The following is an 11,961-nucleotide window of genomic DNA, read 5'->3' as shown; positions in this document are numbered from 1 at the left end:
CCTTTCCACAGCAGCTGCCAGGAAGCAGCTTTTACAGCTGCAAGTAACAGAATCTCTCCCAAGGAAAGAAAATAATTGTGGAAGGCTTTTTCCCCTCCAAGTCACTGCCAGCATCTTAGCTAACTCTTATCTATTCTCAGCCACCTCTCACCTCCCCAAACACTACCAGAAGTGCTGAAATTACTGCCAGCTCTCATTAGGTTCATGCACAAGGCAAGGCAGAGCAGTAAGACCTCCAGACAGTTGGATGCTGAATTCTGCTGAATCCTTTGGGTAGGAAGATTTCAGCAACCGTGGAACTGTTTTTGCTGGCCATCTATCGCAGCCCTTGCACTGGCACACAAGCGAAGCCGGTGCTCATTTGATTATGGGCTGCTTTAATAAAATCCAGGTGGGCATATGACTGAAAGAATTACTGTCTGCATCTTCAAAAAAAAAAAAAAAAATCACCTCATTTCCTTTAATAATTAAACTACTCTGCAGCACTGCAGGTCAGTAGAATTTATCTGCAAGAAAAGCAGCTGCTGCTTCATAAAAGCCCATTATCTTTATTTCTTCTCTTCTGACATTTCTGTAAATTTTGGCTTTGCAGCAGGAGCAAAGCTGCCATTTTGCACTGACACAGGAACTGGGAACTCGGCTGTGGGAGCTCTCAGTCCCCAGTCTGGGTTCAGAGCCCTCTTTCCTATGAGACCGTGCCCTGCCATGAGAAAAGCCCCGGCTGTCCCAGCCCCAGAGCAGCACCCAGCCCTGCCCCGCAAACCATGGTCAGGGCTGAAAAAGAAAACAAACCACAGTTCTTTCTTCTCATTTCATTCATGCCCACTACTATCTTGATAGCTTTTAACTGAAATGGTTGTCAAAATAAATCTTTTCTTTAATAATGCTATCAACCAACAGAACAAAAAAAAATACAGTTTATTGTAGTGCAGATTTTTTTACCCCAGACACACTCCTTTCAAGTCTAGTTTTCTTTAAGATGCCAAAAAAAGGCTCTCCCTTTAGAGATCTATCAGTCTAACCAGGAGTAAGGCAAGGCTTTTTCCATATATATAAAATCAGAGGAGCATTAGCCAAAAGGTATCCTAATAATAAAAACACTTCTCTACCGCACAAATAGAGCAGAGGAATGTTAAGCCTTCAGTACTGCCGAAATGTGCAAGACCTGCTAAAACCCAGAGGATTTTCAAAATGGGATTTGAGCATCATTGTTACCAATGAGCAAGCAGAAAGGCAGGTGTGACACTCGGTCACCTCTGGTTAGCTATTCTGGACTTCTTGAAGTTCCATTTTAGCTGTGCATTTCTGCTCTTGTGATTCCAACAGAGGCTGCTCCCTCCCAATGGGCAGGCTCAAAAGATAGAAATTGCAAAAAGGAACAAAGTGGGGAACTTTCACAGCACAAAAACCACCCAGATACCATATGTGGAGCAGCTTCTGAGACAAATTAAGACTCCCGCTAACAGAACCAAATTGCTTCCTCTCCCCCTACTTTAATATACCTTCCAAGAAGGAGCATTGCATTATAGTGTTTTTACACAGAAACAGGAGAAAAGCAGTATCTGACTTTGTGAACAGTCTGTGGCTGGCATGTCAAGCTGCACTGAAAGAGGGGAGTCCTCCTGCTAAATTCTCTCATTAAATTGCCCAAACACGAATCAATCCCTTTTAGCCAGTTCTCATTTATTGCTATAAAGCAAAGTACCCACATTCTTAGGGCCAGATCAGCATTTTCCCAGCTCATGCTGAAGCAAGCACTCTGCAAGGGAATGAGAAACAGCACCCAAGTGAGAGTCCCCATCCCACATCCCTGAGTCATTAGCAGACATCTTCAGTAAGCTGGGGCTTCTCTTCAGCAACAACAGCTTGATAAGGAATCCTCTCTGCTCTATTCTTTCCAGCCTAGGAACTGCAAGGTTCACAATCATAAATATTTGTCTTTTCTTGCACCTCCTATCCAATATTCACTTCAACACCAACGCAGAGCTATCAGGAGCCTAATTAAGTCTCTCTGACTTAAAAATCATACCATAATTTTAGCTAACTAGCCAGCTGCTACTCTTTTCTCCAGCATTGTCTTCACAGTCCAGAGAGCTTCTCCAAAGAGCTTGTTAACACATACAGTGTTCAATCCAGTGAAAAGATACAGACAGTCCATGAAAACAGAGAACTAATCTGCACTTTAAGTCTGTCACGTTGTCCACTGGCCTGGACTATGCTAATCACATCTCACAATGTGCTGTAAGAGCTGTCATTGCCAGACTGCATTTAATCACCGTTCTTGCAGCAGCAGCGATCAGAGTTAATCTTTTTCCCTTTAATAACAGCCATTACATCATTCTCCAGCATGGAAACTACGAAGTGGGAAGGTCAAAAAGTTCTTAATTAGAAGGATTTTTATTGCTGTGATAGTTCCGTTCTAGCCTCAATAAGAGAGATCTGCAGTACAGGCAGCAAGAGCTGGAAGGCATCTTGGATATATGAAGCACTGTTTGAAGCCTATGAAAACAAAAATCAAAACACACACATAAATTATTATGCTACCCATCAGTTTTACTAACCACATACTCATTTCAAACAACATCGATTAGTGCACATAAACAGAAGCCTAGTGCTTGTCAGATTTTTAAGACTTCATCCTAGAAATCAATTTAATACTAATTTTTTGAGGGGCTTTAAGTCACTAGGGAAAAAAGCAGCTGGCTTAAAAAACACATGAAACAAGATCAAGTGTAATCCAAATGTAGGATACTGTTTTCGATAATAGAAGAGAAGAATTTATTCCAAAGTGAAGCATAAGCATGGTGCGGCAGGAAGGAAGAACACACCAAGAGGAAACACCCATTTCCTACCACACCTCAGAAGTTTACAAGCATTGGGAACTAACTTAACAGCTGGGAAGGGTTTGGACTCTTGCATGCTAATTTATGAGCTTGTCTACGGTTTGACTTTGGACATTTAAATTCTAGGAATCTAGGCTGCTGAATTTAATAGGCATCTTCTGACCCATCATAACTGTCAGCTGAGACCACATAAGGCTCACTCTTCACTAAGTAACTCCTCTCTTCTGCAAATCTACAGATATTTATTAGCACCTTTAAGTTACTCGATAGTGTCCTGGTTTTTGGCTGGGAGAGAGTTAATTTTCTTTCTAGTAGCTAGCACAGCGCTGTGTTTTAGATTTAGGATGAGAAGAATGTTGATAACACATTGATGGTTTAGTAGTTGCTGAGTAGTGCTTACACTAAGTAAAGAACTTGTCAGCTTCTCACGCTGCCTTGCCAGCAAGGAGGCTGGAGGTGCACAAGAAGCTGGGAGGGAGCACAGCCAGGACAGCTGACCCCAACTGACCAAAGCAATACTCCATACCATATGGCATCACACTGAACAAAAAAACAAGGGGAGTTGGCTGCAGTGGAGGGGCACCACGGCCACTGCTCAGGTACTGGCTAGACATCCGTCAGCAGGTGGGGAGCAACTGTATTGTGCATCACTTGTTTTGTATATTCTTTTATCATTATTACTATATTTCCTTCCTTTTCTGTCTTATTAAATTGTCTTTATCTCAACCCATGAGTTTCACCTTTTTTCTGATTCTCCCCCCCATCCCACCTCTGTGGTGTTTAGCTGCCTGATGGGTTAAACCACAACAGATAGGTAAGCAGAATCTTAGACCATGGGTTAGAGAACTTAGCATGCATAAGGATAAAGAAGTGGAAAAAAACAACATATGTATTTTTTAAGTATTAGCTTAAAGTTTTAACTTTAGCATAACTGACCTCCAAAAACACTCCAGTGATTAAGGGATTAAGCACATCTGCCTTCTCTTCGACCTGCAGAGATCAGACATGTTATTATCCTGATTGAAAATTTGATCACATTTTCTTCAAGCAAGATAAAGCTAAAACCTCAGTAAGTTTAAAAATCACCATTGCTCCCTTGACTATGGGAGAGCTAAGTCACAAGCTGCAGAAGACCTGCCCTGTAGCATGCAAGTAAGAACAAAGTAACCCACATATGCCCAACACAAGTCATAGATGAATACACACACTACATCTTCAAATGAACTGCAGGCAATGGGAGAATTTAGAGATAATTGTATTATCTTCAATAACACCTGAGTGTTTTGGAAAATCCACAAAAGGATCACAACCTTGTTTTCTTGTTTCCTTAGTGCTGTCAGCACCAATTCCCACCCCCACTCTGTGCCAGGCTGAATGCAGCAGGAGGCATTCCAAAGCTCAGCATATGTTCAGCTGCCACAGCACGAGGAACATTGACCTTAGATGATCAGTTCACAGGGTAAAACCCCACTTATATAAATGTGCAAACACAAAAAGCACTTCGTGGTGAAGATCCCAAGGCTGTAATCAACTAACCACATCTCCTTCCTAAGAACTATGGTGTGTAACTCTTACCCCTGCAGTTGTTAAGCATGTAGTAAACTCTTTAGAGAAAGTTGACAGTTCTTTACAGAGCACAATTGTCATTCTGTGGAAAAAGAGTGGGAAAACAATGTAGTAAATACAATCTACAAAAATAACTTTCTTCTAGCATTCCTCTAAACCACAAATACCTTGTTTCCATGCATAGAAAGCTAAACTAAACCAGAATTGATATAGAGCATATAAACAGTGTATGAAAATCCAGAAGTTCCCCAAATAAATTAGGGAGGGGAAAGATGGAAAAATAAATAATTAAAGCTGAAGATCTGAAACAGCATTTGAAGGACAGACACATCCATTCAAGAAAGAACAGTACTAACTTCCTTTTTTTTTACTGACAAGCGTCATTTTCTAAATTAGAAAGTACTGCATATTTCATACACTTGCCAAGTATCTCCTGACATAAAAGAAAAATCTCATGTTATGCATTATTGCTAAGACTAATCTACTAATTAGTTGCAGTAATTTAACAGTATCACGTACCTAACATACTAAATGATTAACAAAGTGGTAACTCAGAATCACTTTTATACAAGTGCTTTGTCATATTTTAAATGTCTATCTACTAACTAGCACAAGCTTAGGGCAAACATTCTTCTTGGCTATATAAAAGCCTTCAAGTAGGGTTTCCTCTTTCTTATCAAGAAATGTCTTAAAGCTGGAAAGAGGCAGCTGAATTCTGCTGGAAGATAGTGATGCCACCCATTGCAACTTCGAACACATATTAAAGAGCCCCGCACCCCATAGATTTGCAAAGCATTATTAGACAGTTTAATCAGCATGTAATTATATGCTACACATTTACTAAGAGATTAACTTACTGTGAAAGGGACTTGGCTCTGTCTGTGGCTGTCACCTCTTGTTTCTGACCGTGTAGAAGCAAAGCTGCAGTTTTGTGAAACATTTCAATGGAGCATGCTGTCAGTTCAGCCAGACTTCTTATGGCAAATGCATGAATATCCTGCAAGAGTTAAAAAGATTCCCCATACCATACAAAAACTAGCAGCTTTTATTATTTAAAACAAGTGAATCACACAACGTACTATCACTACACTGCCCTTTCAGACCTCAGAATCTGCACAGAAATAGAAACCCATAAACTCTAGGAATCACAACTGTAACTCAGCAGCCAGATAAGCACGCTGCGGTCAGGTATGCTCTTCCTTCATCACTCAGTTACCTCTACTGATTTTTTAGCATCATGGTCACCATCTCTGGATTCTACTTCTTGGTTTGCTTCACTCTCTTTTTCTTCTTTAGGAAGACTACTGTTGAATTGTGCTATCCATTCATGAGCAGATGTCCTCACCTGTATGAAGATGTGCCACAGTATTTAATGACTGGAATGAAGCCCCCCTGCACACCACAAAACATGGAGTATTGGATCTCTCTAGAGGAAGAAAACAGCTACGACTCCTGAGCTAGTGCGAAGAACCAGGACAAATGATTCTAGTGCCTTCAGGACTTTGGAGAGGGTTGCCTGCACTGATGTAGCTGAGGGCAGTCATTTCTCTAGCATCGGGTGCTGGAGTTTACCAGCAAGACCATGACTAACAAAGGTGCTTTAAAAACATGTCTGCAGAATGCTGCTGCCACTTGGTGGATCTGAACGGTAGTGAAGTGAAGGCAAGAAAGGCAATTCTACCTCATACCAACTTCTGAAGGTAGTAAAACCAGCTGCTTTGTACCAAGAGGAAGGCTTCAATTCATCACTGCAGGTTGATTTCACTGTGGTGGCTGAAAGCTTACTGCTCCTGGTTATCTTTGCCACTGCTTATTACTGCCCAGTGACAGGGGAAAGACCCACTGATGTCTACTGATTCAGAGCCAAAAACATTACAGAACATGATTTTGCCCCATAAAGTCACATAAAAAGGCCCATCTCTTTTGCCTATCGTTGCCAAAGGATCTAAAACACAGCTTGGTTTTATGCATTTCTTATTTTCACAAGCAAAGCAGGACTGAGAAGCAGTTCCTGAGAGGAATCTCTCCAGCTCTTAGAAGATGGAAAATAACTCACCATGATCAGTTTGTCTGGCTTTGTGGAAATGCGCAATTCTGAAAACAACTCTGTCACTTCTTTTGTGAACTCCTCATCTCCTAGAAGACAGGAAAGGTTAAAGAATCCACACAAAGGACAGATACGGGAATAAGCAGCACTTCCATGCACAACTAGTTCTGCACAAGTCTGTCAACTGTTTCCTTTATATCTCTTTGAATCATCACCTCAGGCAAGAATGCGTCAAACCGGGTCTTTTAAAATATGATTTATAAGGTAAGTTCTGAAAAGGTGGAGACATGAGTGCCAGCAGGTTAGCTTTCTCAATTCTGGTTTTGTAGCCAATTTTTTTTTTTTTCAGGCAGCATTTTATAATGCACTAACTTGCGCATCACCTTGGAGAGTCTGAAATATCACTTAAAGCCTATGGTTCTCCTATTATATACAGCAGGGCAGATGTTAACAGTGGGGGGGAAGGCTAAGAGATCCATCATGGGCAAATATAAAAGATACATTAAATGTTAAATGATAGCAAGTGCAGGTGTGTAAGCCCTCCCTGATGAGCCATTTAGGTAAAAGCAATGCAAGACATTTACATTTAAATCTGCGTAATCCTCAAGAATCAGATGGCTCTTGTGTATGGAGGCACCTCCGGGTCTTTTGGTCTGTGTGGCTAACTCTCATTTAAAAAATAAGTAAAAAGGCTTTTTGCTTTCCCAGAGGTTGGACAACTCTATTCACAGTCTCTCCCTCATGGTCAGAGAAACTCAGCAACTCTTTGAATTTGCATCTTGGCTCAAGGTCAGTTGTATGAACTGCCCAGGAGTCAAGCAACTAATCCTGCTCTGGCAAGAAATCGTTCCTGCTACAGAATTCATGCACAGCAGCTTTCCAGTGATAAAGGGTATTGCTACCTGTCATGCCCCTGGCCACAGACAGCTTTAGGATTAAGCATTCAGCTAAAGAATAACTTAACTTTGGCATCATGCCCATTGCTAGATATCAGGGCTGGTTGGTTCTGAGAATTTCACTGAGAAGCAGCTTCTCCTCCCAGAACCTGGGGCTCTCTTACCCTTCTTTTCTTCCTCTTCTTCTTCAAAGAATTCAGGTAAAGAAAACGCTTCTTTGAGCTGTTCCATTTCCTCCTTCATTGTGTCCAACTCTTCTCCAGAGAGGGCATTTAGAACAGATTTCACCTAGTTAGGGGCAGCACAGCCAAAGAGAGGATCATAAATCCAGGAAGAAAAAGAAACAGGATGGAAGATGCAGCACTGGTTTACACTGCACATAAAAACATTACAGACTGGTGTTAATGAGAAAGTGGTATTTTCCTACAGGAAGGAGGAAAGGGAAAAAAGACCTATTTGTGAAGCCATGTTAAGTAATAGTGGATTGATTCTTAAAGAGTTATTCAAATTTCTTTCACAAAAAAAAAAAAAAAAAAAAAGTGAATGACTTCTGAAATTGCATGCTGATCTGCCCTCCTCCCCACCCCAAGACAGGGAGGACAACCTCTGCTGTCATTACAATACTCTCCTCTTCCTCTTCTCCAGACCAAGGCAGCAAACAAGTGGGTATGAGGACAGAGTAACTTGTGAGAAGTTGTTGAAGACCTGCAGGAACCGAGGCTAGCTGGGTAAAGAGAACGGCTCTAGGAGCTGAGGGCAGGACATAATGCTCCCAAGGTAAACACCAGACCGTAATGCAGGGGTCAAAGTGAAGTTGTGTAACCATTCTAAAGCAAGTTCTGAGCGCTTGATTTTACATGTATGTACATATATTTCTAATCTTTTTTTCCTTGCTTGGCTGAACTCAAAATAGAAGGCAAATTGCTCAAGGCCATTACCTTTGATTCACTCTCTCTGGAAAGCATCTCTAAGGCCTCCAGATGCGAAAGACCCTGAAACTCATCAAACAGTAACCCATAATGGGCTTTCTTCTCTGTAGCCATGGTAACCTCAGTAGCTGTCTGCTGCTCTTCTTTCTCCTTTGCCTCTCGCAAGACCTGAAAAAGAAAAGCAGAGGACTCAGGTCGGTGCCAGCAGATACAGAATACGGGAGGAGAAGGCTTTTGGTTCAACAGTAAAAATGGTTGATTAATGACAAGACTGCAAAAGAAGGGAGAAGAAATGAGAGAAACGAATGAGGAGCTGATATGCAACCATCATACCTGAGATAACGTAGAGTTCCTGTTCATTAGGCCCTTTGTTTTTTTGAATCCAGGGTCTCCCTCAGCTATTACATCCATTGTCTTTTTCCCGATGAATTCCAAGGCATCCAGACCTCCACTAATAACACTTTTTCCCTAGGAATCAGATTTTGGAAATTGAATTGGGGGATTTATATTAGCAATGTTATGCCCGACACTCACATAGAAGCCAAATTGGTCCTTGTCACCCTAAAACTCAACCGTAATCACCACAAACAGAGCAGAAGGACATGGAAAGAGCCACAACATGCTATCAACCAACAGCCTAATACAGCACTCAGACAGCTGCAGCAATCTGATGTGAAATACATTTTTATTTTGTGAACAAGCTGGTTCTCAGCACATTAAAGTATTTAGTTCTCATCCTTCCAATCAGAAAACACTATAGACATGTGGGTTTTGGTTGCTAACTCTTCTTCAAGCCTTAAGAGCAGAAGCAAGCTTTCCATCTGCAGCTCTTTCAGATTCACGGGCAAATTGACAAGACAGAAGATCACAAAAGCACAGTTTCTAAGGGTAATGGGTTCCTTTGAAGTGCATTTCTCATGGTCACAGGAGCAAGCTGATTTCCAAGTAATTTGGGCTAGTTTCACAGAATTTTTTGAAGAGGAGATTAGATTTCATCTCTAGACAGTTCTGTGGAAATCAGTGGAAATATTCCAGGAATGAGTCTGACCCTGCGTTTACCTGAATACTCTAAAGGAAGGGAGCAGAGATAACAGGGTACAGAGGTGACGTGCACTGATGCACGCACCACACAGTCCACTGTTAGGTTTTTTATCATGTATCAAAATTTAATACAGAACTATCAAAATTCAAGACAACTTACACAATAAGTGCCAGGTAAGCAAAGCATGGGATAAAGGTTGTCTGAAGGTTGAAACAGTTTCTCACTATTCATCCCACAAAAGTAAAAATTAAAATTTTCCTCTTATGATATTTCAGATGAAAAGCAAAAACCCCAATGCTTTCTTAAACCCTTTTCTCCAGCTTTCCCAACTCACTGTGCTTTGGACAGCAGTAGAGATGGTTGATAAAACTCCAAGAGCACCAGCAATAGGAAAGGAACTGCCATCATCAACTGTATCTGTGCTGCTAGCACCAGGATTCTCGCTTCCTGCATTAGAAGGCAGAAAATTAACTTCCTCACTCCGCAAAAAAGATCCTGTCAGCTGCAGAGTGGAGAAAATCAACAAACACCAAGCATCAGCCAGGAGCAGGGCTAGAATTGGCATTATTTTCCTACCTACTTTTCAGAGGTAACAGAAGTAAGCAAGAGAGTATTACTTTAGCACAGAGATAACTACCTCAATATGCAAGATACAAAGTAAAGTGATGTTATTTTGGGACTGACAAACATTTCAGTGTCATTGTCATGCAGTAAAAACTGACCTCTTGTAGCATCTCTAGTCTCTGAAGAGATTTCGCTAGGACTGGGGATCCCAAGGGTTGTTTCTGCTTTTTCTATGACATTTGAAATACCTTGACCTAGAGAAGACAGCAGTATTACTTTAACCATGAGACACAACAGAAATCAGAACAGAAACAGGACTAGGGCCGCATATTGTTTTTAATTATTCTGGATTCCTCCTGTTCAAGACAGTTTACCCAGCATTACAACCTACTACCATCCAGCTTGTAATGAACTCAGGTTTCATCTCTGCTTTTAAATCAAGTTGTAAATACCAGCTGAATACCAGTTTAAAATACCAGCTGAAAATTATGCAAACACCTTAAAACTTGAAAGTAATTTTGGCTGTGCGTATCTCTTTAATCTCACTCTACCTTTTGGTACAGGTTTTCCCCATTACTTGAACAATTCTCTTGACTTTTTTCCAATAATTGCTGCTGTAACAGAAATCCCCTTCTCTAGAAACAAGCTCAAAAGCACTAGCTTGAGACACAAAGCACGGTTAAAAGAAAGAGCCTTACCTACAGTAGCTACAGTAGCAGACGCAGTTGACAGAAGAGATTTCCCCCAGCTTCCCCAGTACCCCCATCCTGTCTGAACTGCAGCAGGAGAATCTGAGACCTTCAATAAAGAAAAGCAGAAGAGAATGATGCAGGTATTATGGTGAGGAGAGGAACACAAGCAGTCTGTGACATGTAACTTCTGTGCAGCTTTTTCTTTTCAGATAAACAGCAACGTGAATTTTCAGAAAAGGAGTGGGTCTTATTAGAATTATTAGAATCAGAATTAGAATCAGAATTATTCTGTGCTCAAAGCCATGAAATGTGACGTCATGTTATTCAGAGCTAACACAGGAACACACCTTGAGGGTTTCAGCTGCAGGCTTTTCTGTGGCAGCAGGCTGGCTTGGGGGTTTGGGTTCAGGTCTTTTCCGAGTCATAGGCACAGGCTCAAGCTCTTGCTCTCTCTCTTCATCGCTCTCAGTGCAGCCAAGCTCCTCTGTTCTCTGTTCATTTTCATCTTCATGAGAGGTTTCTTCTTTCAGATTTTCGCCGCTGTCTTTCCCAGACATGACTACGAACATTTGTAGAAAGCAAAGTGTACAAAATAATTACTCCCTCATTCACTTTGACATTAGTTCAAAAGCATCACATTTGTGTTTTAAATAATTAACCACAGCTAAGACAGAAATCCCTTCATGTCGCCACACGTACCCGAACAAACAGATTACGTCTTTAAGCAAGCGTGTACATCAAGTTATGTCTGACTGGAAGAAATGTCAAACTTGGAAGTTTAAAGTCCCAGAGAAACACGTGGCTTTATCTAACTGACACACCCTCTCCACAGGACAGAAACAGGTTGCTAACTCTGAAAAGCAAATGAAAGATACAAAAGGTCCTCAGATAACTAAATCCATGACCCACTTCACCAAAAAAAAAGTGAAAACAAATTGCTTGGGATGGCTGCTTTGATGGGTGTCAGATACGAATGGGGATAGTTGTCAGAAAGCCGGGCAGGTAGGGAGGCAGCAACCAGTTCACTTCTGTATTTAGGGCTGAGCTTCCCCAGGGCATTAACAGCACCCAGAATTTGAAACATGCTCCAGCTGCCACAGCAACCAGCCCCGACATCGCGCACTGGGGGTGACGGTCCCCACGAACAGGGCTGCCATGCTGCGGCCTGCTCGCGGGGGCTGAGGTTTCCCTCCCCTCCTGCCTTCGCTGGCAGCCCTTCACCAGCTCCGGGGCAGCAACTCGAAGGCAGCAGCAGGCAGGGACAGGCCGGGCCACACCGAGCACCCCACAGCCCCCCGGCACCGCCGCCGGCATGAAGCTGCGTCCCGGGAGAGGCGGCCACTGCAAAATCAGGGCAGCCACCCCCAGCCCCGGGGCCTTGG

General features: G+C 42.1%; 1 protein-coding gene across 3 annotated transcripts; it reads right to left on the bottom strand.

Annotated features, from left to right (window-relative positions):
- Window positions 1-817: 817 nt before the first annotated feature.
- Window positions 818-11,955, bottom strand: FAM114A2 (family with sequence similarity 114 member A2). Of its 3 annotated transcripts, XM_009635279.2 has the most exons (14): window positions 11,279-11,955; window positions 10,927-11,138; window positions 10,586-10,685; window positions 10,046-10,141; window positions 9,658-9,770; window positions 8,615-8,749; window positions 8,291-8,449; window positions 7,517-7,640; window positions 6,466-6,545; window positions 5,626-5,754; window positions 5,267-5,406; window positions 4,419-4,491; window positions 3,780-3,833; window positions 822-2,499 (listed from the first exon to the last, which is right to left on the bottom strand). In XM_009635279.2, the coding sequence occupies exons 2-14, from the start codon at window positions 11,134-11,136 to the stop codon at window positions 2,398-2,400; spliced, it is 1,515 nt and encodes a 504-aa protein (XP_009633574.1). In that variant the 5' UTR covers window positions 11,137-11,138; window positions 11,279-11,955; the 3' UTR covers window positions 822-2,397. The 3 variants fall into 3 exon arrangements, with proteins under 3 accessions (XP_035746822.1, XP_035746816.1, XP_009633574.1); XM_035890923.1 differs by lacking the exon at window positions 11,279-11,955 and having other exon boundaries at window positions 820-2,499; window positions 10,590-10,685; window positions 10,927-11,017; XM_035890929.1 differs by lacking the exons at window positions 10,586-10,685; window positions 10,927-11,138; window positions 11,279-11,955 and having other exon boundaries at window positions 818-2,499; window positions 9,658-9,825; window positions 10,046-10,138.
- Window positions 11,956-11,961: the final 6 nt, after the last annotated feature.

Source organism: Egretta garzetta, unplaced genomic scaffold, assembly GCF_000687185.1.
Source record: "Egretta garzetta isolate BGI_Z169 unplaced genomic scaffold, ASM68718v1 scaffold270, whole genome shotgun sequence".
In the NCBI taxonomy this organism is placed as follows: Eukaryota; Metazoa; Chordata; class Aves; order Pelecaniformes; family Ardeidae; genus Egretta; species Egretta garzetta.
This window is presented reverse-complemented; position numbering and strand designations above follow the sequence as displayed.

What these genes read in the sequence shown, in the direction of transcription:
- FAM114A2 (XM_009635279.2), bottom strand. Translation starts at nt 11,136, where the DNA reads ATGTCTGGGAAAGACAGCGGCGAAAATCTGAAAGAAGAAACCTCTCAT. An exon ending in AGAAGAGGAAGAAAAGAAGG is followed by an intron (nt 6,546 to 7,516) that starts GTAAGAGAGCCC and finishes CCTGTCTTCTAG; the next exon opens with GAGATGAGGAGTTCACAAAA. An exon ending in ATGCTAAAAAATCAGTAGAG is followed by an intron (nt 5,407 to 5,625) that starts GTAACTGAGTGA and finishes TAACTCTTGCAG; the next exon opens with GATATTCATGCATTTGCCAT.